Raw genomic sequence first — 23,877 nt, 5'->3', positions numbered from 1 at the left:
AAGATGTGACTTCTCAGTTAAGGTGGTACAGATATCTGCTTGTTTACATTTTAATGCACATATTATGATTCATTTAGCATCACTTCGTTTGTGTACTCTTTACCTTGTGTGCCCAAAATAACCTCCGACAAGACACTGCAATAATGGAAAATAAATCTTCATGCTTTTGATATATCAAATGAGAACAATTAACAATTACTGAGCGAGAAGAAATGTGCAAGAACAGGTGACTTCTGCCATTTTTTGAGCAATACACTGTCCTTCACTTTTGTCAGGATCCTGTTGTGAATGTTCTTGTGTGCAGTTGTGTATTAATGTCACCATGTCAGCAGGGAAAATGCAATTTTCTGCATATTTACCTAATAAATTTACTCAAGCAGTCCTGACTGTGTTACTAGTTTACACCTGCTGGTCACAATCTGTACAATTGTACCTCTTGGAAACTGAAGCTGCACATTTTGGTAAACAAAAGAGAAAAGGAAAAGCAACTACAGCACAATCATACTCCTCTACTCTGCAGTAAAGACCACAAAACATGACAGTTAAAGACACAATATAAGAAAGCGAAGCGTGGGTGTTAAAGACTTCACACTTAAATGTTGCTATGAGTTATTATGTTCAATTCAGGGCTATATCTGAGTATTATTTTACCAGCCACCATTTTATTCTTTCCTGCCTCTGCCATTGTTGGAGCTGTAGTTATAGAAAAACAGACTTCTTCTATAAAATGAAGTTAAGAATATTGATATTTGAAGGACAATGCTGCTACTTTTTGCATATTTTAGCCTCTTCCCTACAAATCAAATTTAACTACAACCATTTTTCAAAGCATACTTAGATTTTTGAATGTGTTTTCCTATAGTTCCTTCCAGGCAGACATTGATTTCCATTCATTTCAGCACAGCATGAAAAACAACTTACAGAAATCTGAGAAAAGCCTGAGGTATGAAATACATCAGTGTATGTGTCTTATGTCTCTTGTCAACCATGTATCATGTCAAAGTTACTTCACTGCTGCATGGTAATGCATTGTAAGTGTGAACTCGTCTGATCAGCTACCAACAATTAATGCAACAATAATGCAACTTAAACAATAAACAAACAAGTTAATGCTGTTTATTGTAATGGATTACTTCAGTCATCAGTGAAAACACTGCAATGGTCCATTAAGATGAATCAACTAGAAGAAAAAAACAGGAGTGTGTTGTAGGAAAAAAGTATGAACTTCACTTCAGGAATGCCAATAAAGTGTTATCAATAGACGCCCAGGTGCAAACATCCTGTCACGATTGCCTGCTGAGTGGGCGCAAGCTAATTACTTGATGTCGAGCTGTAGAGTGGATACTGAGGTGTCAAATGCTCTCCAGGTGCAAATTTTCACACTGTTGCTATGTGGCATGTGATATTATTGTGTGGTTGCTGAGGGCAATGTGCGAGGGTGGACTATAAATTTGTCAGTTAGAACTGTGGAACAATATCTGCTTGATCTGTGACCAAAAAATTACAATTGTACATAAAGTATGAAGGCATTTTTCTGAAGGAATACATGGGCAGAGAAGATGCCCATTTGTGGCAGTTAAATCTGCATAGGTAAACCTGAATAAAGTCGTTGATGAAATGCCATTAAAGTGTATAAGGGAGTGCACAGCTGCTCACTGGCGCTTTTCAATGGTGCCAGAGGGATATGGATGTTTCCTAGCAACCTATTTACACATCGCTAGAGTCTTAACTGGCTAAGACATTTGTTAAGTTTTTAGGGCACAACCTGATTTTGTAAATCACTAGTACTTTAGGTTCAAATTTACCAATGATTTTATGAATAGATGGTGCAACTCAGTCCTAAACACTTTTTGGGTGAATTGGAAAGTCAATTCAAGGCAGGCTTTATCCTCCAACATCAGCACCAAACCCCACTAATGCTTGTGTGGCTGAATGGGAGCAAATCCCTGCAGCCAGGTTCTGAAATCTTATGGAAAGCTTCCCCAGAAGAGTGGAGGCTGTTATAGCAGCAGGTTAATACTTGTTGTGGAATTGTGTATGGGTGTAATATTTGGGTGTCCACTTATGTGGTGTGTATATAGCTATCCCTCCATCTTTGATGACCTATCTTTTTCTATCCAATATCTTTCTGAGCTGTCAGAGACCACTGCAAGGTATTAAGGCAGGAGTAGCTACCTGTGCCATGTGACCACAGGGTCAGGAGATCCAGAGGTGATGCAAGTAAAGGTGACTGATTCCTGGTAGTCAGCTGTGGCATTGAAGGACTGCTGGGACACTGACAACACCGGAGGCACTGCAGAGACAAAAACAGAGCAGAAAACAACACAATCAGACAGGAATGCTGTCAGTGGAGTCTGAGAGTTAATACAATGAAGCTACAATGTTACTATATTCAGAAAGACATGCTACTCTTTATGAAGTCAGATGGTGAGGGCTAGCATTTTCAGATAGAATAAATTGGCCTCGTAAGTGGCCTGTGAGCACTCACTGAAAATGCTACTTCTGTTGGTAATCCAGTGGGGATTTCAAGTAACATTTTGACCCAGCTTTGGGAAAAAACACACAAAGGAGCTGAACACAGTGATGTGAAACCATAATACTACATTGTCTGATTCAGAAATGCCTGACTAAATCCACATAAACAATGGCAAGACAGAAAATGTGTTACAACATCAAACACAACTGTACTGTCAGTGAAAACAAGCACTTTTCTTTTGTGAATTAACTATTCAGTCCCTGTCAAATGTTTGAGCTCCAGCCATTGTTCATACTGTCTTACTGTCATACTGGCCAATTTCTGCAGTGTCAAAATTAGAGGCGCTTCATAGCTGTGATTTTAAGGTTAGTGGTTTGCGACTTGAAAATACAAACTGAGAAAGCTTGTGCTCTCTGAGGTTTGTCAGATATACACTATGAACCCAAACTGTTGATTTAAAATGCTCAACATCAGTGTCAAAGAAACAAAAATGGCAAAGTATTTCAATCAATAAATGTTGCCATCTTGCAAGTGCTTACATGTGCTGGTAAATTTATAAAAATGTACACACAGTGTACGTATAAATACAATATGTCTTGCTAATTTTCTACAAACAGCAGTATTGATGAACAGCAGAGGTTTTGATGACTTTATCAACAGTGTATGCTGAGAGCTGTCAGGAACACGCAGCCTGTCCCTGCCATCCAATCAGCTGAGGACTGTCATCTTGTCATTCGGTAAAAAAGGGAGCAGAGGCAGTGCAGGCTCAGTCCTTTCTTGGTTTGCCTTTGCAGTGACAAGGGAATGACAGCTTTATGGCACAAGCATGTTTATCAGGCGTCTCAGTCCATTTATCGAGCCGGTACTTACGCTGTACTCCTACTCCCACTATAACTGTGTCCAATCTCATGGCATGGTTAAGCATGTTTGGAGCAGCTTATTGTGAGCTCTGGAGTATTTACTCTCTCAGTTTGCTTCCAGCAGGTGAGAACAATGACACTCAAAGACGGGTGAGAATCAAGTGAGTGTATCACCCGAACACCTCAGGCTGAGTCTGAACATGTGAGCAGACAGTGACTCATGTTTAGACAGTTCAGTTTGGTCCAGTGCTCATAATGGAGGGGTGGGTGACATATAATTTTATATTTTTGTGATATTATGAGTGGATAAAATAATCATATATGCATGTCTGTCTGTCCAGCAGCACATCATCATAACAACATTTATATAGGGTAGGTATAAAGCAAAAAAAAAAATCATCAACTAATCATATGCATCCAAATACATATCAGGCAGTGGGGCTCCTACAAAGACAGGTTGGGCATATAGTAATGTGGCTCAGGGAGAGCTAAACCAGCAAATTAAATACATTAGAAATGAAAATATTTCATCACAGTGATGCAAAACTTAATATTTTTGTGTACAACAGCAAAAAGCAACAGCGGACCCCTTCCTCAACAAGGAATATAAGTAAGGCCTATAGACCAGCATTACAATGTGCTACTTCCTTTGCATAATAGCATCTGATTATAAAGTGGGTAGAATCTAGATAATGAGAATGCTTATTAATACCTGGTGTCATAGTAAAGGCCTGTGATCACATGTTATTATACAGATAACAAATCTAGACACAGATCATACGTTAAGGTGTAAATGATGTCCCACCTCTGGTTACCAGTACATATGAGGCATGTACTGTAATTTCTGTTTAAAAGCCCTGGTTTGCTTGTAATAAGGCAACATATGTTTAAACAAATGTACTACATGCAAATTCTGGCAGCAGCTTTATCTTCATTTACAATTCAGCTATTTAATCTCTTTAAGCTGAATATCAACATATCATCAACTCAACCCACACAAAGAGCTGTGAGTATATAAATTAAGGGAAATCATTTCTAAAGACATTGGATTTTGAGTGTGAATACCTGACTATTCTTGTCCTGCAAATGAAAACTACTACTAAAACTAATACTTTACAGATGTTTACACTGACACTTATTTTTACTGGCAGTTGCACTATAATATTATTTCAGCACCATTTGTTTTCCCTGATTAAAAAAACAAGGGTTAAAGGTGTCACTTTGTGGCAAGACAAAGCTAAATTGTTTTATATTCTAAAACTGTAAACAAACCTTATTCTTTATGTGTGGGAGTTATTGAGAGTTAATGAATGAATTTGTAAGTGATGTCACCTGGGGGACATTTATTCCACATAGATCTGAAAACACTCATGCGAAAGATGAAAATTAAATGTTACATGTGGCTTAAAGTCTCATTAAAATGCTGGTTTTGATGAAACACAGTTGTGAAGCTGGTAAGAAAAAAAAGACATTTTATGTATTTGGGATAATGAACAGTGAATTCTAATCAAAACAAAGTATCATCGCAGATACCTAATGAACCGCAACTCTGCAGTGTACTGTAGGCTTTCTTAAAAGATCAATTACACTAACAACACCAGTGTGTATTTCTGTGTGGGTGGTTCATGGTACATCTAAATTCCACAGTGTGTGATCTATCCGCTGTCTCATGGCGTACATTTATCATTTACTTATTCTCATGGACTAAAAAAAGTAAATGAATTCTTCCGTTTTTGTCACAAAATCAACACACAACAGGAAACATAGGCCTGAACGAGACACATGAAGGCACAAAAAGCTTTTCTAGGATAAAAATGGCCTGAGCAATAATCAAACACTGAGTCCTTTCCAATAGTACTGACTCTGCGAATGAGAGGAGCAAGCATCTGCCTAACATGATAACCATTGATTTCCACGCCAATAGATCTCCATTCTCCGGTGTCCCTCTCTTTCTATGCAATACACTCCCACATCAGTGAGCCTTGTTGAAAACAGCCCTGTTAATGAGACACACTGCCAAGCAGAAAGACTTCAAAAGAGCAAATCAGCAACAGGGTTTAAGCGTCCAAAAAGAATCTGGCAAGCTTTATGAATTCTTCATGTATTAGTCATATCCTTGAAACTTCAGAGGCTCGGTGAAGATAATGTGAGGTTTACAGAAGTCTTCACGAGCGTGAGCATACACTGCAAACATATTTCAAGATACAAACTCACTTGGACCTGATTTAAATGCATCTATGAAGAGCTAGAGGACATGTTTTCTCTTAAGCGCTAATGGGCGCAGGATGACCAGTGTTTAGAAGTCATGAAACTGTTCTTGGTAAATGTCATAACACCTACTAGAAATTCAGCTGGTGAATGTTTTGAGACAAGACCTTTTCTGGAGTGCTTATCAAGGATTTGTTTTGCCTTACAGAGTAGCACACAAGCTGGAATCAAACCAGGCCTGTTTTATAATTGGGAACGTAATGTAGGAGAGAACACAGTATTTATATTCTCATGTTGAACACCCAGCGGTTATGATTGATGTCACTGCAAAATAATTTAAGAAATCTTGAAGGACACAGCTGGTAGTTTCTGCTGACAGCTGAAAAGGGGGAAATTGTGGGTCTAATGTGTGAGTGAGTGAACCAACAATTAAGTGGATGTGGCGAGGAAGAATACAGGCGAAATCAGGAAGTTATTTCCATTTTGTATCACCATGAGTTACCATAGAAACAAACTGTGACTACTGTTGCTAGCAGGTCATCAAAATAAAAAGGAGAGAGATCTTTGATACTGATGAAAGGAAAATATTAAGCTTTATTGAAGGTAGCAAAATGGAAAGGTTGATATGTGAGTTATAATCTTAGCCTATCCAAACTGCTCTGCATTGAAGCAATGGTTCAATAGTTTGGGAAATAAATGTGTTTGTTTTCTTGCTGAGAGTTAGTTAAGAAGACTGATAGAACTCTTATGTATATATGTATATGTGTAGGTGGATCTGTTAGCCAGTTAGCTTAGCTTAGCATACAGACTAAGAAAGTGACTAATCAAGGTGTGAAATGAATGGGATTCCCCTTAATGTTCAGGGATGAAAAATGACTGCATGGCATGACAAGAAGAACAAACATGCCCATGATGAACTGAACTAACAGTGGAGGTGTGTGTTATGAAGTGCCACAGAGAGGGGAACTCACACCACTCTTCAATAGCACTTGTAATTTTGAAAGCTTATTGACATGAAGAGAGCAAAATTACATTTGTAAATCACCCAATTGTGTCAGATTTCCATTAACAGTCACAATAATTGGAAACCACTTGATACATTTTCCTATCAAATCCTTGTTTTTTTAGTTTGTTTCTCTACACTGTGTTTACATACAGTTGATGAGAGGCTTACATGACTCATCTGTGGTAATTTTTGAGATCAATTCGTGGAATGTTCTGAAATCTTATTGACACTGAGCTGTTTTGGCCTCGGGTTGACTAGCCATTCAGTGGGTGGGCATCTTCCTTGATGTGCCATCGTCCTCATCTATGGTCCACTTTGATGCTACACTGGAGACCGGGAGCCACAGTAGGTCAGCGGAGCCTCGTTCGCTGCATGCTTATGGGCAAGAAACCACTCTTTTATCAACTTACCCATGAATATTTATGACTTCACAGGGAGAAAAAAGTATACAGTAAGCTATTTCAGTCCTGCTTTCAGACAAAATGTTGTTCTGCATGACTAGTTAATGCAATGTCTGTTAACACGTTGCTGAAGTAGTCAGAACTGACACTTCCTCTGACAAGCCGTGTCAAAAGAACAGCATGACATATCGGTGCTACAAGCTCAATATAACTCAGTGGAACACTCAGCTCAGGGAAGGTGATCACGTTCAGTTGACAATAAAAATTACCCACAAAGACACTGCAGTCTTCAATCAACTCAGCTGGTAGTTAGTGGTGCAGTGACCAATTAAGGAATTCAGTTTAATTTTACTGCTGTGCATCGTTGTAGACATAAATACATATTGACAGAAATAATCAAAGCTATTGTCAGACACGTTTTTAAAAATGTTAATAGAAAATACTCAGTCACTGAAAAGTATGAGACCTCTCTGATGCAGGTTTCACACCGAGCTGAAAACTTTTCTGATTGTCTTCCTTTTCCTTGACAGAGTCACTGAACAAGACTCTTCTGCTAATTGTGTCCTTAAAATAAAGTTGGCTTAGTGCTCTGAGGTTTGCCTGAGGGCCTCTTAAACCCCTTTCAGACATGGAATACTTAAAATTGCTGGCTTCGTGTATCTGTTTAAGTAAAGGCTTTTTGCCACTCAGGAGTCTGTTACATAAATTATCAACTTAATCAACTCCTATTTGCTTGTGTGCTGTATGTAAAGCTTTTTGCTGGGTATTCATATTTTTACCCATACAATTAAAATGGAAGAAAGATAAAAATATAGGGAGGAAGTGTTGGACAGTGCTCCTAATAGGGCAATTTGATGCACTGAAACTTCACAAATATACTGTGCTTTCTTCTAAGGTGAAACTCCCTGAAGGCTGTCACCGCTGCTGTATGGACAAGAATCAATGTCCAGTCTGACTTTGGCACAAAAGAGTGCTTTAGGTGCTACACTGACCACAGGAGATGAGGTGGAGCCTGAAGATGCTCTGTGGCTGCATCAGTTTAGCCCTCATCCTTTCCTCTTTATTCCTCCTCCAGGGATCTTCAGACAGAGAAAGACAGAGACTCTGTTTTTCTTCATTAGTGTGTTTACCTTAGCTCACTGCCATATCCCAAGGCAACAGAAAACAGTTCAGTGTCCGCAGCTGATTGATAAAACATGTAACGGACAGTCTGTTGCCCTCATTGACATGTTTGAGCCCACTAGCAATCTACACTATCTCTATCTGCTTGTGTTCAGGGCCTCTGTGTTGTTTGACCAGCTCAGGTGTCAATACAGTATATTCACTGAAAGCCCCTGTGGCTTCCTTTCCTTTGCTAAGATGGCTCTCTTCCTCCACCTTGCCATCATGATTGCAAACCACAGAGGGGGAATAATCTGAGTGAATTCTGGGAGTGACATACCCTTTAAATATAAAGTTGGTGATGTAGAGAGCAAACAAGATTAAAATTCTCCCCTGTTCCCAGGCCTAGAAAAAGTGGTTCTTCAGAGTGAGGAGAGATTTCTACCTCTAGCTTGAGGGCAGGAAACAGAAATGTTCACCAGATTCACATGGGGTTGCTTATGCAAATGACTTAGCCTATAGGCTAGGGCATACATGGCTTTCCTCAACATCACAGGCCTCAGTGCATTGAAAACAACTCCTCAGGGAGACTCCTGAGACCAAAGGGGCTTCTGCTGTACAACAAGCAAATACCTGGATCCAAGATTTATCAGGTTGTGATCTGATCACCAGTGAGAAGACAGATACTGTACACACCCACATCCTCCACTTCACACGTTGACAAAAATGTGCAGAAAAGAAAGGAGGCAGCTGTGGTTGTCTCTGAGCATTACCACAAGGAGCTGAGTGGATGACTAAACACAGTCTCACTTTCCACTGACAGAGGTGGGCAGCTCATATTTGCCTGCCCCATGACAGCAGGTGGCATTTAGGAAATTGTCCTTTCCATCTCAGTCACCTTCAGACCAACTCTCTGTAGTCTATTTTAGAACACAGGCTTAACTAAAAGTTCCTCTGGACCATGGAGTAATGGGGTTGACCTCAGACAAAAATGCCTCCTTGATAATATAGAACATTTAAATTTTGCAGAAGGGAAAAATTAAGCTTGCAATTATTGATTTTTAACCACTTGGGGGCAGAGTAACAAGCTGTAAACACACACACCTGTTTACACTGTCATTAGACAAAAGTCAAGTTTCCAACCAAATTTAATGCAAATTTTAGTTGAATTTCCAGACTATCTGCAAAAGGAAAAGTAATGTGCATTATGTGCATTTACATCCACTACCTATTTGAGTCATATATTCACTTTCATTTTAGCTCTATTTTGGCTTCTACCAACTTCTGAAGGAATTATCTGGCTCATTAGGTGCTTAATGCTTCACTTTGTTTGCTTGGTATTTGCTAACTTTGTCTGCTGCTTGGTACTGGGAGGGTGGTTTACAGTAGGATTACCAGACTTCTTTCTGAAATAAAAAATTTGGAAACAATCCTGATGAGCAGTGAGAATGAACCAAAACAAGTTGTGGGCCAGAAAATCAAAACAATGAGCTACAAGACACTTGAACACGACACTGAGCTGAGGAAAACTGTAGATTTGAGTGGTAATTGTCTGTCGTTTAACCACTGAGTGACTCCTTTCATATGACACACAATCTTTTGATCCATTGTTTATGAAAATATTGATTTTGCAGCTTTAGGCTCAATTAGTTGAATACAGACAAAAGTGCACATATCATTGTAACAAACAAACCTTATCCTTGTGGTAAAACTTTGGGCAGTTTTAGTTTCCTCTATGAACTTTATATATTTCATGAGGACCAAATGGTGTTGCTATATATCAGATTTTGTCCCCTTTAGGCTCAACTTAGAGGAAATCTTAGTATGAGAGTTTTTAGGGATAAACTGAATGAGTCTCCTTGAGGTAAAGTGAAGTTCACTTTAAATTGTCTCCCTCTGGGTGTGTCTTCCTCAGAGAGTGTGATCTCCTCAGGACACTCTGCAAAGCGCTCTGCAGACTGTCCCGTCTCAGCACCGCGTGGCAAGTGTCGTGTCGCTGCAATAATAGGTTGTGCCTCATTGAGCAGGCTTATTGGATCTTCCTCAGAACTGAGGTAAGTGGTGTGCTAAATTGAATGCAATTCATAGTTTTTGGGCGGAGGGCCACTCTGCTATTACATTAGGAGGGAGAGAATTACATAGGCAGAGACAATATTGCAGCTGTTCAACCGTTACAAGACGCTCGTGGCCTTAGTGAAATCACATTTCAATCACTTCAGCAGTCTCAGGTGACTCGCTCTAAATGAGGACAAATGAGAAAATTAAAATGACATCCTTCGATTTTTGGGCCACAGAGCCCAAAGCCATCGCTAATTGAAAATTTCAATCACAGTAAAGAATAAAGAGAACTGTAAAAAAAAAAATCATGCCAATGATAGCAGAAGAGCAGAACTCTAAGTGTGCCAATGATGAACTCATCTGAGTCAGTGGAGCTGAATCTGTCAAAGTTGACAACTGTGTTGTGATACTACAACTAAAGGTCCATGCATTCAACCTGAATTTCCAGCTCAGTTGCTGCACATCACTGGGCGCACTGTTGCAGAATTGACAGCGCAGATGATCGAAACACTTGTAAACAAGCTCTGAAATGTGTCCACTGCATGTTATACTCGTCCAGCAACAGGCTCAACAACACTTAAGTACATTATAAGGCTATTATACTCCATACTCTGGCTTCATATTTAGCAACAACAGAATAAAGGTCTCTCTATATTCAGTCAAAGCTTAAGAATGTTACCTTGATTGTTTCCATTTTCTTTTGCAATCATTTAGGGCAAGCAAAGCTGCTCCTGTGTCCATTGAGATGAACCAACCTTGCTGGTTAATACTATTATAACCTTGGGCACCAGACTTGAATGCTTTGTAGGCTTCGGAATAAAAGGAATGAGCAGTGTTCAGTGAAAACAACAAGAAAAGTTGTGTATGCAGAGGAAACCTAATGCATGCTAATCTGTTAACACTGTGTGAAGAAGAGCATGTGTCTGCTTGGAATCTCAATGGACACTAAGTTTATGTGATCTGTGCATCAAAGCGCTTATGTGAAAACCTTCAGCACTCAGCTGGGTTTGTATGCTGATGGTGATTTGGAAACAACATTGGTTACTCAACAGCAACAAAGGTTCTTTGCAGTTTTAAGCCATTCAAGACTTTTTGCAACCTCACTTTATTTCATTTTCAGACAAGACCTCATGAAAGTTTGGTTCAAAGTATAGACCACAGATGTAGCATCAGTAACATCACCCAGGATTTCTGAAGGTACATTATGTTTTTGAAGATTAAGCTTGGGTTAAACACTCACTTTTATATTTCTGTCTGTCATTTCATTTATTCAGGTTGTTTCTTCTATATTTACTCCTCTATGTTAGGGAAAGGCTCCCATTTAAGCCACTGAGACTCCCATTTTATTGCATTAGGGAGCAGTTTGTTTTGGGCCTCTTGAAGGGGAATTCAAAATATTTTATTGTCCAGATCAGTCTGCTAGTTTAGCATACAATGCTGTCTGAAGTTCTGCCATTTTCAGGGTAAATCAGGCCTTATCAAGGGCTCAGAGTATGCTACAAACTAGGACTGCTGAGTCTGACAAGACACATTATTTCTGGATATTTTGGTCCCTGACCCTGGTTTAATTTAATTAATCATCATCATGATCATCATCACAAATGTTCATGTAATGACTCAAAATGCAACTCACCATTGACCACCACAGCGATGTCCACAAAATCGATCTCACCGCGGGCCTCTACGCTCGCCTCGCAGCGGTACACGCCCTCGTCAGCCTTGGTCACCTGATGGATCTGCAGGTTGTTGTTTGCCAGCACCTGGAACTTGCCTTCATAACACAGGCAAAGAGGAGGACAGACAGAAAGAAAGCCAGCCAGAGACAGAAAGAGAGAGCGAGAAGAGGAAAAGACAGAAGGACAACAGAGTATGATAGAGAGAGAAGAGAGATAAGAAAGTTAGGAAAACAGCAGGAGAAAATTGCCATCTCCACTCTTCAGTAGTTAGACTGTCAATCTTCACTTCAGCACATTTACCTGATAAAGTCCACACAGATAAACACTCACGCAATTACAGTTCCAAATAGTCTCCACTCTCTCCCATTGTGGCCACTGTGAGATTGGCCAGGAGTGATGAGGCCTCTATCTCATTTCTCTCAAGCAAAGATATTTATAACCATGCATTGTAATTAGAGTGAAATTATTAAAAGAAAAAAAAAATGTCTTCTCCATGTTTCATCATTAACGTTCAACTGAAGATTTGAATTTCAATTAAAAAATGTGACAGATTCTAGGGGTCACTCTTTCTAATCAGTGTTCAGGCATGCAGTTTGTCTGGAAGGAGGATGGGGGAGCGGTGGAGAGAGTTGTAAATCAAGGAGGAGGAGAGGAGGAAATAATGAATCCTACTCTGCTGATTCTTGCTATTGCACCTGCTTTTTATCAAGAAAGAGTATTACTAAAAGCGAATCTGTCCTCTGAGTGCCTTTCTATCTCTGGTTTTTAATTTTTTTCCAAATTAAATAGACCACCCTCCTGATATTTAACTCTATTAAAGCAAGTGGAAAGGGTGGGATTACAGAGGAGCGCTGTAGAAATGATATACATCAGCTTCAGATCAAAGGACACAGGGGATGTTTGACAACATGATGGTACAGGTTGAGTTAGCAGTAGCACATAAATGCACCAATTTTGAGCCTTTTGATGCAGGGTGCTTTTTTGCACTTCATCTTGTGTGAAGCATCTTTGAATGTCACCATCTAACTGCTCTATAATCCATCCTCTCATTCACTTGTTAACGTGGTTTCTGTCCAAGTTATATGCCTTCTCCAGGGCTGATGGGGTTTCTATTCATAGAATTTGATATCCTTGTCTTATTGTGAATCCCCACAAAAGAAGGAAATAGCATTTTCCTAGAGAACGGTATTTTTTGGCACATTAGCGCATCTATTCAATGAGAGAGAGAATTGGGCGCACTGGGACTCATGAGAATTTTTCCTTGCAATAATCAAGTGTATTTGGCAGGTTTACACTCAAAATGTAATTCTTATGAGATTGCTGCTTACTTGAGACCTTTATTAAAAATCATAATCTACTCCTGGAACAACCCAGATCAGTTACACAGTTGTGTAATGCTGAGCTGTACAAAGCTGCTATTTTATCCTATACTTAATTCTTACAATACCAATTATATTACAAAAGCTAATCTGCTTCATCTGGACTGTATGGGTGTGGTTTAATCACAGTTGTCTAGCAGCAACTTTCTTCAGATCTGGATTCACATGTTGCTAAATCCCCATTGGTGCGCGGAAGCATGTAGCATCACATTGGTCATTAAAATTTAATGTTACAGATAAATACTACACTTTTCAGGGGCTTTAATCAAAGTCTTAGACATACTCTGAGAAATCTCCATCTGTCCATCCATTTTTGCGAGTGTTCTTCCCAATCAGACCTTTTGTTTTTAAGGTGCCCTTTTAAGGGTTCTTTTAATTTTTTGGTCTAAACCAAAGTTTTGCTCTCATGTTAACTGCACTCTATGCTTATGAGATGATTAGTGGAAGGATTTAACATTGTTTACTAATAAACAAGTAAACACTAGTAAACTAATTTCTACAGTAACAGAAATAAAAAGGGAAAAAATTAATTATAGCAGCTTCATATTGCCACAAAACTGATTATTCAATTCAAGTTTTACACTTATTTTCTAACCTGAGGATTAAATTTTACCACCCTGTAACTCCATCAGTGCACTAATCATCTCCAAGGTCACATTAACTTTTAAGAAAATGTATTCAGTAACTCTTTTTTTTGGTATTACTGGTATTTGTAATACTATTCAAATTATCCTCAAATGTATCTCTCCACCATTCACTTCCCAAAAAAAAAGTAAAAATGAAAGAAAATAACAGTAGCAGCACTTTAAGTAAAGGAAATAATTTCATTGTGAAAGAAGGTCATGAAAACTTACTATGGTGCTCCTCAGTGATTTCCTTATCCTGGTAGTACCACACCACCACGGGCACAGGTGAACTAATGACATCACACACCACCTCTGCTGTCTCGCCATAGCGGAACTCCTGTGGTGACTCAACATCCTGAAAAGTCAGCCTCTCTGCAAGATCAAACAAGATGGAGAATGAACACCTTTTTTTTTTCATCTGAGTATTCAGTGGAGACAATTTATTGCATGTCTGAACATCAAAAGGAAAATAAGAAAAATCTGCTGCACTCTTACTGTCCTGTTAACAATGACTGTCACAGCTGCTGCTGTATTGTGAAGGTATAATTTAGGGAAAGGGATTTGGAGAAATTGTTTTAAAATGCATTTCCTTCCAATATTCTGTCCGGCTTACATCCCTTCAGTTAAGTGTGCAAGGGAGCAAAAGTGAATTTTAAGTTTTTACCTGTCTTAAATAAACACTTGATTAAGAAATTATTAGGTTATGTTTAATTTCACTAAAAGTAATAACTATACTTCATAATTTATGCAGCTTGGGTGATTATGTCAGTATAAGAAGAGGTTGTACCAAGGCACTGCAGAGTTACATGCTAAAATCAGGTGCTAACAAGCTGATAATGCTAACATGGTAAAATGTTTACCATGTTTACTATCTTAGTTTAGCGTGTTAACACGTTAACATGTGCAAAACACTAAGTACACAAATGAAAATTTTGTTCTTATAGGGGATCACCAAAGTTACAACACTTGATCCTGGGCCAACCCAGCCAACAGTTTCAACAACTGTCATGTAATATAATGCTCAGCAGTTCAGACTTTTAGTATTTTGAAACAGGCATGTGAAAAACAGTGTGTGTTTTGGAAATGGATGGGTACAAAATCAAATAAAACAAAAGCTAAATCCCACTTTGACAATTTTCTGGGATGCAGATAAAGTGATTCTCATGAAATAACATGGGATACAGAAGGATGGCCATTTTACATGCTGCCAATCATACCCATGACAAAAAAATCAGTGAGCAGAGATATTCTGCAGCCTCTCTGTTTGCAGAATTAAACAAGAACACAGGCGGCCTTTGATTCACTCCATCTTGGTTTCAGAAGCTCTTCAATAACAGAATCCACTCTGTGCTGGTTTGAAACTGTGTCCTCCCTCTTGACAAACAATTGGTGTTTTGACAAATTGCTTTTATGAGGACACTGTTCTCGGACCAGCACTTCTCCACACACAGCACGTGATACTTCTTCGAACCCTGCTCTCCTTCGGATAGTCGGCTTTGATGTGCGCCGAGTCTGGCACTGCTAGCGCTGCAACCACCTGCTATCATCTGCGTGCTGTATTGTGAAGGTATGAATAAATCAACGACAGCTCCCCTATCAGTCCCTTCCGTTAGCAAGCCTTCAGCATTAGCATTTTACTGCGTGATTTATGCCAGGCTGCTCCCTAAAATGAGCTTTCTCTCCCCGACTGCACCCTCCGCCTTTGAACGTGTCTGGCATCTCAGTGTCTTCATTAACTTCAAGGATGCCTTTGCATGTTTTGTCATTCACTCTGTTGGTTTCTTATCAGTTCCACCCCTTGTGTTCTTTTTATTTCCAAAATCTTTTGCTCTTTTGCTCCCCCTTTCTCTCTCTCTCTGGTTCGAACACTTCTGGTGTCACTTGTTCCTCCTGTTTGTATCCATTTCCTGTCTCTTTTGTAGTCACACTGCTCTACAAGAGAATCAGTAAGGGAAACAACCTCTCCAGAGTAACACTCTACTGCACACTTGACACTGGCGAATTGAGAATATACTCACTACTCCAGAGCTTCTCTTCCACCATTTGCCTACACATCACAGCAAGGATAACTGTCTGATTCGATGACAAGCCAATTTCCCTGGACCTCTCTCAACTGGGACGCAGATTTGTTCCTGTCTTTACTGTCCAACTTTGCTGGTTTTGGAAAACTGGCTTATGCAGCATTATTGCTTTGTCCATTAATAAACTGAGAGGAAATGAAAGGGGCTGGCTCAGACATTGTACTGGATTACTTTATTATGAATTTCCTGTCACCTTGTATGGCTGCTCAGATGCCAAACTACAGCAGTTAATTTAAAGCAATTTCTGGCTTTTGCCATCGGGGAACTAAAGTTTTCACTCAGGGAAAATAATTTAGATTTTCATCTTCTCTGTGGAACAGCAAAAGTTATAAACCAAGTAAACCAAGTTTACACAAATATGAACCTGCTGTTGGTCAAAGTCATTATAAGATTCATCTTCTCTTTACCATCATTTACCATGCCAGTACAAAATTTTATGTTAGTCCATCCAATAGTTGTCAAAATATTTCACTTAAGGGTTGACAAAAATATCAATCTCCTGGTGGCAGTAGAGGAAAAGTCAGGGGGTCATTAAAGTGGGTGGGATTAATCCTCTGGGGACCATGAATGTCTGCACACAGCTTCATGGCAGTACATTCAAAGGTTGTTATAATATTTTAGGAAGGACCAAAGTTTGGACTGACTGACATTGCCACTGATGGCACCATGCCATTAGCATGGCTAAACAAGCACCATGGCAGCAGCTTTTTTATGTTTGAGTCCCACCCCCTTGTTTCTGAATCAGACCTGATCTGCCACTCTAGTACCATGATTATTACAGGTCATCATAGAGACATCAGCAACTACTGAGAGGATGTCAACACTTCCTCTCCCACAGGTCATGAATTTCATGTACAACATGTTGTAGAGCGCAGGCCCATGCACTGCCTGAGGAGTCCTCGCCTGCTCCGGCTGTGCGCTGGCAGAATGGCTGTCTGGAGCTTTAGGCAGGTTTTCATCCGCATGCTGCTCATGCAATCTACACCGAGGGCCCAAGTGAGTGACGCCCGGTTGCCATGGAAACAATGGTTTTAGGGAGCTGGTTATGTGGTGAATGAGGCGAGGGCTGAGTGGTGGCAGGTGTGATTGAGGCTGTGATGTCTCCCCTAATGATTTGCTGGGAGAGGATGAAAAAGGCAACCATACAGCAGGTGATGATTTCCAGAGTGTGTGCACATATAATCGTGAGTGTGTGTCTCCTGGAATCAAACCCCTGTACCAAGATGTTTTCTCCAATTAAACTTAGGGAAGACTCCTGGTGTATCTGGGTATTTGGGTTACTCACATCACACTAAATTCGCTTGGTTCTTATGTAATCTTTTGTGTGCCTTTTCCATGCATTATAATGATAATCCATTTTCTGTCACAGTGCTACCTGTGAACAGAAGGTGCTGAAAGTACTGGGAGAGCTGCCTTTTATACCTAAACAGGGCACTGGCAAGGATTTTAGAAACAGACTAATCTGAGTTGTATGTGAAAGTAAACAAGCTGTCATTACTTTGATGGCATCTCACTTTTAAAAAGGTGTAATGACAGTGTGATGCCTGTAGAGACTTTTGATAGCTTTTGCTAAAATTATGTCCTAGAGATCCTGTAGAATCAGTCACATACTGTGAAATAAAGCTTATGATCCTGGTTATAAAAATCATAAGCTAGATGTCTTTTCACCTGCAAATCACCACAATCTAAAGCTTTTTTCATGTATTAGTGTGTACTGGATTTTTACTAAATGATAACACTACAAGAAATTGTAGATTATGAGCTTGTCATCTTATAATCATGTGTTAGTCTTACAGTATAAATCTTTAACATCCATATTGTTGCAGCCTGTGTAAATCAGTTCAGTCCAACTTTTATTATTTATCCCTGTTAGGGCCACTGCAATGGCAGGGGAAAAAAACTTTGATGTATTTTTTTTCCTGAAGCTTGCATCATGACCAGTTTCACACTGTTGTTTTGAGACTTAAACTTGACTTAAGCTGTCTTCATCTTTCAGAGGGGGCAATTGCTGACTGTGAGTAATCCTTTGAGTTTGAGTTCGACCATGCAAAGAGCACAACACATAAATCATTTCAGAGTTCTGAGAGGACATGACCTCTGTAGTCACTACAACTGGTCCTACATTGTTTTTCTAATTCTTGTCCACAGCAAATCGCAGGGATGAGTTGGAAGGAGTTCAGTTGGATGTCTTGCTCAAGGACACTTTAATGGGGCAAACGGCGGTTAATTCACTGCTGGCCATGAGGACTGAACCTGAGATGGGACAGTCTCTGCGACCACTGAGGCAGCCCCCACCTTGTAACATTTGTTTTTTTCCCAGGAAATAGTGATGGGTCAGCGAGGCAGGTTAGCTTCAGTGCCACATCCCTCATTATGCCTGGCAGGATCCAAGTCCCATGGCATTACTAGCTGCCATTATACTTTAATCACACGAATGAGTGTAACACACACTCTCACACAAACGCACACACAAAGTCAAAGGTACACATGGACCTAAAATGCACATGCACATAAGATAGAGCTAACATTTCTAACAGCTTGTGGCTGTGGTGAGGGTGGGAATATGAATCAGCTGGCTATCCCTGTGATCAAAGACTAATGTGAGAGGTTTATTCTCTTCATGTCCTCATGTCTAAATCTCCTCAGGAGGCAAACACAGAGCATCTGCAGGTAAATGTGTAAAAGTGTATGTTTGTGCACGTTATCTGTCAAGCTTACGGTAGATCTCCAGCACGACCGAGGCCTCCTCGGTATGACCGCTGCCGTCTGTGGCCTGGCAGCGGTAGATACCCGCGTCCTCGATGATTGCATTGTAAATGATGAGCCTGGATCGTGATGATTCCGTGTGGAGTGCCATCCGCTTGGAGGGCACGATGCGCTCGCCCTGTGGGTTGTACCACTCCAGCCTCACCGGCTCGCCAATAGCTAGGAAGAAGGTCAATGGGAGAGAGAGAGAGAGTGAGAATAAACTGATTATGATGAGTAAATTTGAGTCCTTTTTACCAGGCAAGTCAGGATCATGTCTACCTGCCTGAAAGATGGTCACCCTGCAGCGCACAAATCCACTTCATAACTGCTGGTTGGTTTTCTACTTGTGTAGGTCTGTTGTAGAGGCTAAATATTTTTGTCCCCTACCCACAACTCCCTAGGAAACTGACTGTTTTTCATTCTCATTAAACAGATCAAAGTCTACAGAGACGCCTAAAGCAGAGAGGGGAAGCCAACAGGTTGCTACACACTGACTGATTTATAGGCAGCCAATCACCTCCAGCTTCTGAAGTAAGCAGAGTTGGAGTTATTTCTTGGTATGTTCGCTTTACTCCGCTCAACAGCTGAGGACTATCCAGCATTGTTGGAACTAGTCAAGGGAACAGACGGCCTGAAATTATATGATTATGTCATAATCTTGGATTTACATAGCTAATAAGTCTGTAAAGGAACAAGGACATATGTAGGCTGTGAATTCCACTCTCATTTCCAAGATCATGCACACATGTGAGCACACTAAACACAAACACAAATGGTAGTCCTGATTACATGCTAACTTGAACTGTGATTACTGGCTACTGAAGGACATGATAGGGCCATCTGCAAGCAGCAGGTGCCCTTGGCCTGTAAATTCTACAAATAAAAGAGTCAGTGAGGAAGGCCATCACTTATCTATCAGTCAAAGCAGGCCTTGAACAAGAGAGATAGACAGAGGCTTGACCAGTCCCTTAGAAACAGGTCTCTGAATTTAATTAAGGAGACAAAAGAAACAGGAGGAGAAAGAGAAAGCTGAGGTAATACAAGTTTGCGAGACACATGTTTAATCCCAGAGAGAGGAGGCAGTTTGACTGCTCTCCTTTCCCTCAGTAACTATGCCCTTGAGCAAAGCTTTTAACCTCCAGCTGCTCAGCAGTCAGCAGCAGAGGTTTGCGATGGTTCATCTCAACAGCTCCCAGGTGTGACTGTGAGGAGCTGGTGCATTTTGCTGATAATTGGCATCTTTGTCCAGGACATGCAGTCATGTAAATAGATTATGGCATCAATATAATAATCTCTCAGTTTGATAGTACACTGGTACATAAATGTAAATGATGTCAAATTCGCCTGTTTGCATCTTTCTAAAAACATTCAGGCTCCAGCTCACACCCCAGCATGCTAACACTGATCATCATCACCATGTTTCAAACAACCATCAGCATCATATTCTTGGCATGTGCTGCTTGTTACGTTTCTTGGAGAACAAATCTGATGAGGCAATCAAACATGAGTGTTGCTGAAATGATGTTACAGTACAAACGATTCTCCTCCTCGCTCTGCTTTCTTTCACACGTGGCTTCCCACCGAAGCCTCGTGGTTCATGTGGGTACTTGTGGGGAACAGATAAGTGTCTAACATCGCTACAGGCGTCCCTTTATACCTGTTAGCATTACAACGTTATCACCTCCTACCATTTTACAGTCTGTTGACAGCAGAGACAGCTAAATATGTTGAAGTTGATGCAGCTAGCATGGTGACAGGTTATTTGCTTCACAGATGATCTGAGAAGACAGGAGTGTGTAACGTGCTGCCCTGTTTTCAGCGCTCAGCCCTGCCTCCCTCTGTGTGTCTTTACAACTGGATGAATAGCTGGTGGAAATTTCTGTCAAACCGCTCTTGAAATCTGCATAAGCTCTGCCATTATTTCTGATTCTTGGCAAGAGAGAACACTCAATGACTGACTCTGAAGGTAGAGTGGTAACACAATGATGATCACTTTAGGTGCTAGCAAAATGTCTGCACAGCAACAACTGATTGTCAGCTTTTTCTAACTGCCAAAAAACCGACGGTCCTGCTGTGTTTCACCTTCGTTTTTAAATGCACATGGAAATAAGACCAAGGCAAGGAACTAAGTATCTGTAACGTGTCACAGACAATGCTTCTGATGATCCTTAGCAGTGAGGGAGCAAAATAAGGTGCCTGAAATACTGAAGAGATCTCAGCCTCCTGCACAAAGCAGATTATTGACTATAGACATGCCCCTTGGTTCCAAAATTAGCCGAGCACAAGCCAAAACACTCTCATGTCCCTGTGGTGGCTGGCACTGGAGCCATGGTAGTAACTGATTTACGTCCCTGGGGAAGTAGACAGTGAGGGAGAAACAAGAACTGCGTAGGGAGAGAATAACACTGGTCAGCATGTGTATGCATCTAGCTTGACATGATGTCAAAATTACCAGTTAGGGCTCTCTTTCCAGCTCTGTCTTTTCTGTAATATCTGGCCAGTGGGTGAACGTCCACTGGGACAAGCAATGTGACCTACCCTGCTCTAGTAATACATATCTGAAGAAAACCACATGGAAACACAATAGCTGTTGGATCTGGGTTGACTACTGAGCCTGCCTTTGCAGCCACCTTTGTTTTCTTTTGCAGCCAACACTTGTCTGGCTCTCTGCCACTTCAGTCATAGGGGAGGTTAAACACACACCTAAGCAGCAGTTTATCCACCTCCTTATTTGTCACACCACAAACGCAGGCTCAGCTAACGGCAACACGAGATCAATTTTACATCAGAAAAAGCTTTAAGTGTTTTCTTTAATTGTTTGTCAGTTTGGTTTCTAGCACAAGGTCTGATTGGCCATTCTTAAACTGAATGCAAAGATGAGTAGAAGAAAACTGCTTTTATAATTATGTGCTTGTTTTCTATGATTGGTGACATTTTTTGCTGACACTGTTGTCCTTGTGATTTCAAAAATATGCACTAAAGAGTATTTCAGGAAGTGCTGAAGAAAACAAAATTTCATGAATAACAGTAATGACATTAGAATTTCTACTTACTGCCTGTTGTTCTATTCGGTAATATAAAGATAGTAAGACATTTAAGTATGAGTGGAGAACCCAACAAATTGAGTTGAATCAAGTCATCAACACATCTCAACCCAGCTGAACACTGATGGGATATTTTTGACTGATAAGTGACTGATATTCAGATGGAAAAACTTCCCCGTGTTAATAAAATGGAGAGGGCTGTGTTGGTGCGAGCACTGTATCAGATATCAGTGAGATAATGACATACCATCTAGTGAGTGTGTGTAATAAATCAGTGGGTGTGAAGGTTCATCTGATGGAAGAACTGTGCAGTGGTTGGTTTATATCACTCTGAGGAAGGATTTTATAGCTTTAAAAACTTAACTGGTGAATGAGGGGGCTGCATATTTTCATGCAGTGCTTATGTTGGTCAGCTTTATGCCTCCTGCCTTTGTTGGATTTTTGTGTCATGGCATCTGTGCTGTAAACAAAATGTTTTGGCATGGGGTTTTTGAAGACTTGTAGGATCTATGCCAAGGAGCACTGAAGCTGCTTTGGAGGGTTGTGGCAGGCTCGCATCTAACAGGACACGTTGCATTTTGTATTTGTCACCCATTACTCAGCATACACCATAATGATGTTGTGGACAGGCACATTGTTGCAGGAGTTTCTCATAACTCTCATTGTATGCAGTTATAATAAAGATGTCCCTGAGCATTCCATATGATGGAAACAAACAAATGGGTAAAATATTCACTATTCAGGCCCAACTATTTTCTAAAGACAGTCTCTGCAGCTGACCCTCCATCCTTCCTGCTCTGCAGCTCAGTTCACCAGTTTTTTCTCTCCACCTCTCTCTCTCTTACTGTTTATCTTTTCTCTTCCTGGCCCCTTGTACCTTCAGCCTTCTCTCTGTTGTCTGCCAGGCCATGGCCTCAATTCAAATATTCACTGCAAAATACTGTATACGTTTTATGCCTTCGCTGTGAAGGCATAAAACCAACAAAAAAAAGGAGATATTTTGTAGTGAGAGGTGATGAATGAAAGCAAAGTCTGCTGTAGGGACGTCTCTCACATTTTCTTGTAAAAGCAAGAATCGATTAATAGAAGGCACATCATTCATTCTGAGAGGGCAGATAAAAGGGATTTTGAAATTAAAACTCAGAACGTTTAGAGGTTATGTGACTGACATATATTAGATCAGAATGTTTGCACATAGTCAGTCTTTATGGGAAATTTAATCTGTAGCAAAAACTCAACAATGCGCATTTCATGTTTCAGCAGAGTATTGAGAAAATGCCCAGCCATCCTAAATGCACTGGTTACTGCTTTGTCCTTTGTACTTAGTAAGAGAAATATTGTGGTATGATACTAAAAGGACTGTGAGGAAGGACTGTCATTCCTGTTTAGTCATATTTCCCCTGAACATTAAATACCATGTCCAAATAAGAAACTCTCAAAGCTAAAGATTGGAAATTAAAAAATAATAAAAATTAGGCATCATTTATTAAAAGTAAGATGTGTGGAAAAAAACATAAGAAATGATGTGAAATACCAAAAACTTTGTTGTTGTAACTTTGGAGGAAGATTTTGTTGTCACATGGGACCACTACCAGGGCCTTTAGAGGATTATATTGATTATTGCTTATTTATTCATTCAAACCATATATTGAGCAACTTTCAAGCATTTTAAGCAGGACTGTAGAAAGAAACACAAGAAAGAGTTGGGAACAGACAAGTTGATGATGCATAAAAAGGAATTCAGCTGGATTCAAAACGGATGTAATACATGTCTTCTTCCTCCAGGCTACAATGTTGACCGGTGTTTCACCTCATTTTGACCCAAAAAAGCTTGTTTAAACATTGTTTTAGAAAAGTGGGAAAAAATGAGAGAGAGGTAAAAAACAAGGCACTCTATCATTTTACCCTGCTGCCAATTCTTCTTGGCAAACTTTTGGAACAAGAAAGATTTGTATCAAACAAGTGAAATTGATTTCACCCAGGTTTCTTTCTTTTGAAAAGCACACACTCACCTCTGTACTCTGCCTTTCCTTACAAACAGCTTGAACCCATGAATCAACATACAGCATAAGTGCCTGTCTGTGCCTTCAGTTCCTTTCTTCTCTCTCCTCCATATTTATGCGGACGTGACTCACACAAAAGGGACGCAGCAATGTAAAGCCAACATCACTTTAATAGACCCACTCTTCATTTGTTTGTTTGCAGGCTCACTT

At 40.2% G+C, this 23,877-nt stretch overlaps 1 protein-coding gene across 2 annotated transcripts in view; it reads right to left on the bottom strand.

Annotated features, from left to right (window-relative positions):
* The window catches only part of LOC108894877 (neural cell adhesion molecule 2), a 247,052-nt gene that overhangs the window by 53,751 nt on the left and 169,424 nt on the right, over positions 1-23,877 (bottom strand). For both annotated transcript variants that reach the window (XM_018693503.2, XM_018693504.2), the window contains exons 3-6: positions 18,591-18,797; positions 14,020-14,163; positions 11,744-11,881; positions 2,176-2,293 (exon numbers count right to left, since the gene is read on the bottom strand). In XM_018693503.2, the coding sequence (XP_018549019.1) occupies positions 2,176-2,293; positions 11,744-11,881; positions 14,020-14,163; positions 18,591-18,797 (607 nt within the window). The remainder of the gene's footprint in view (positions 1-2,175; positions 2,294-11,743; positions 11,882-14,019; positions 14,164-18,590; positions 18,798-23,877) is intronic.

The sequence above is a fragment of the Lates calcarifer genome, linkage group LG7_2 (genome assembly GCF_001640805.2).
Source record: "Lates calcarifer isolate ASB-BC8 linkage group LG7_2, TLL_Latcal_v3, whole genome shotgun sequence".
Classification (NCBI taxonomy): domain Eukaryota; kingdom Metazoa; phylum Chordata; class Actinopteri; family Centropomidae; genus Lates; species Lates calcarifer.
Note: the sequence above shows the minus strand (reverse complement) of the source record. Positions and strands in the feature narration are given on the sequence as shown.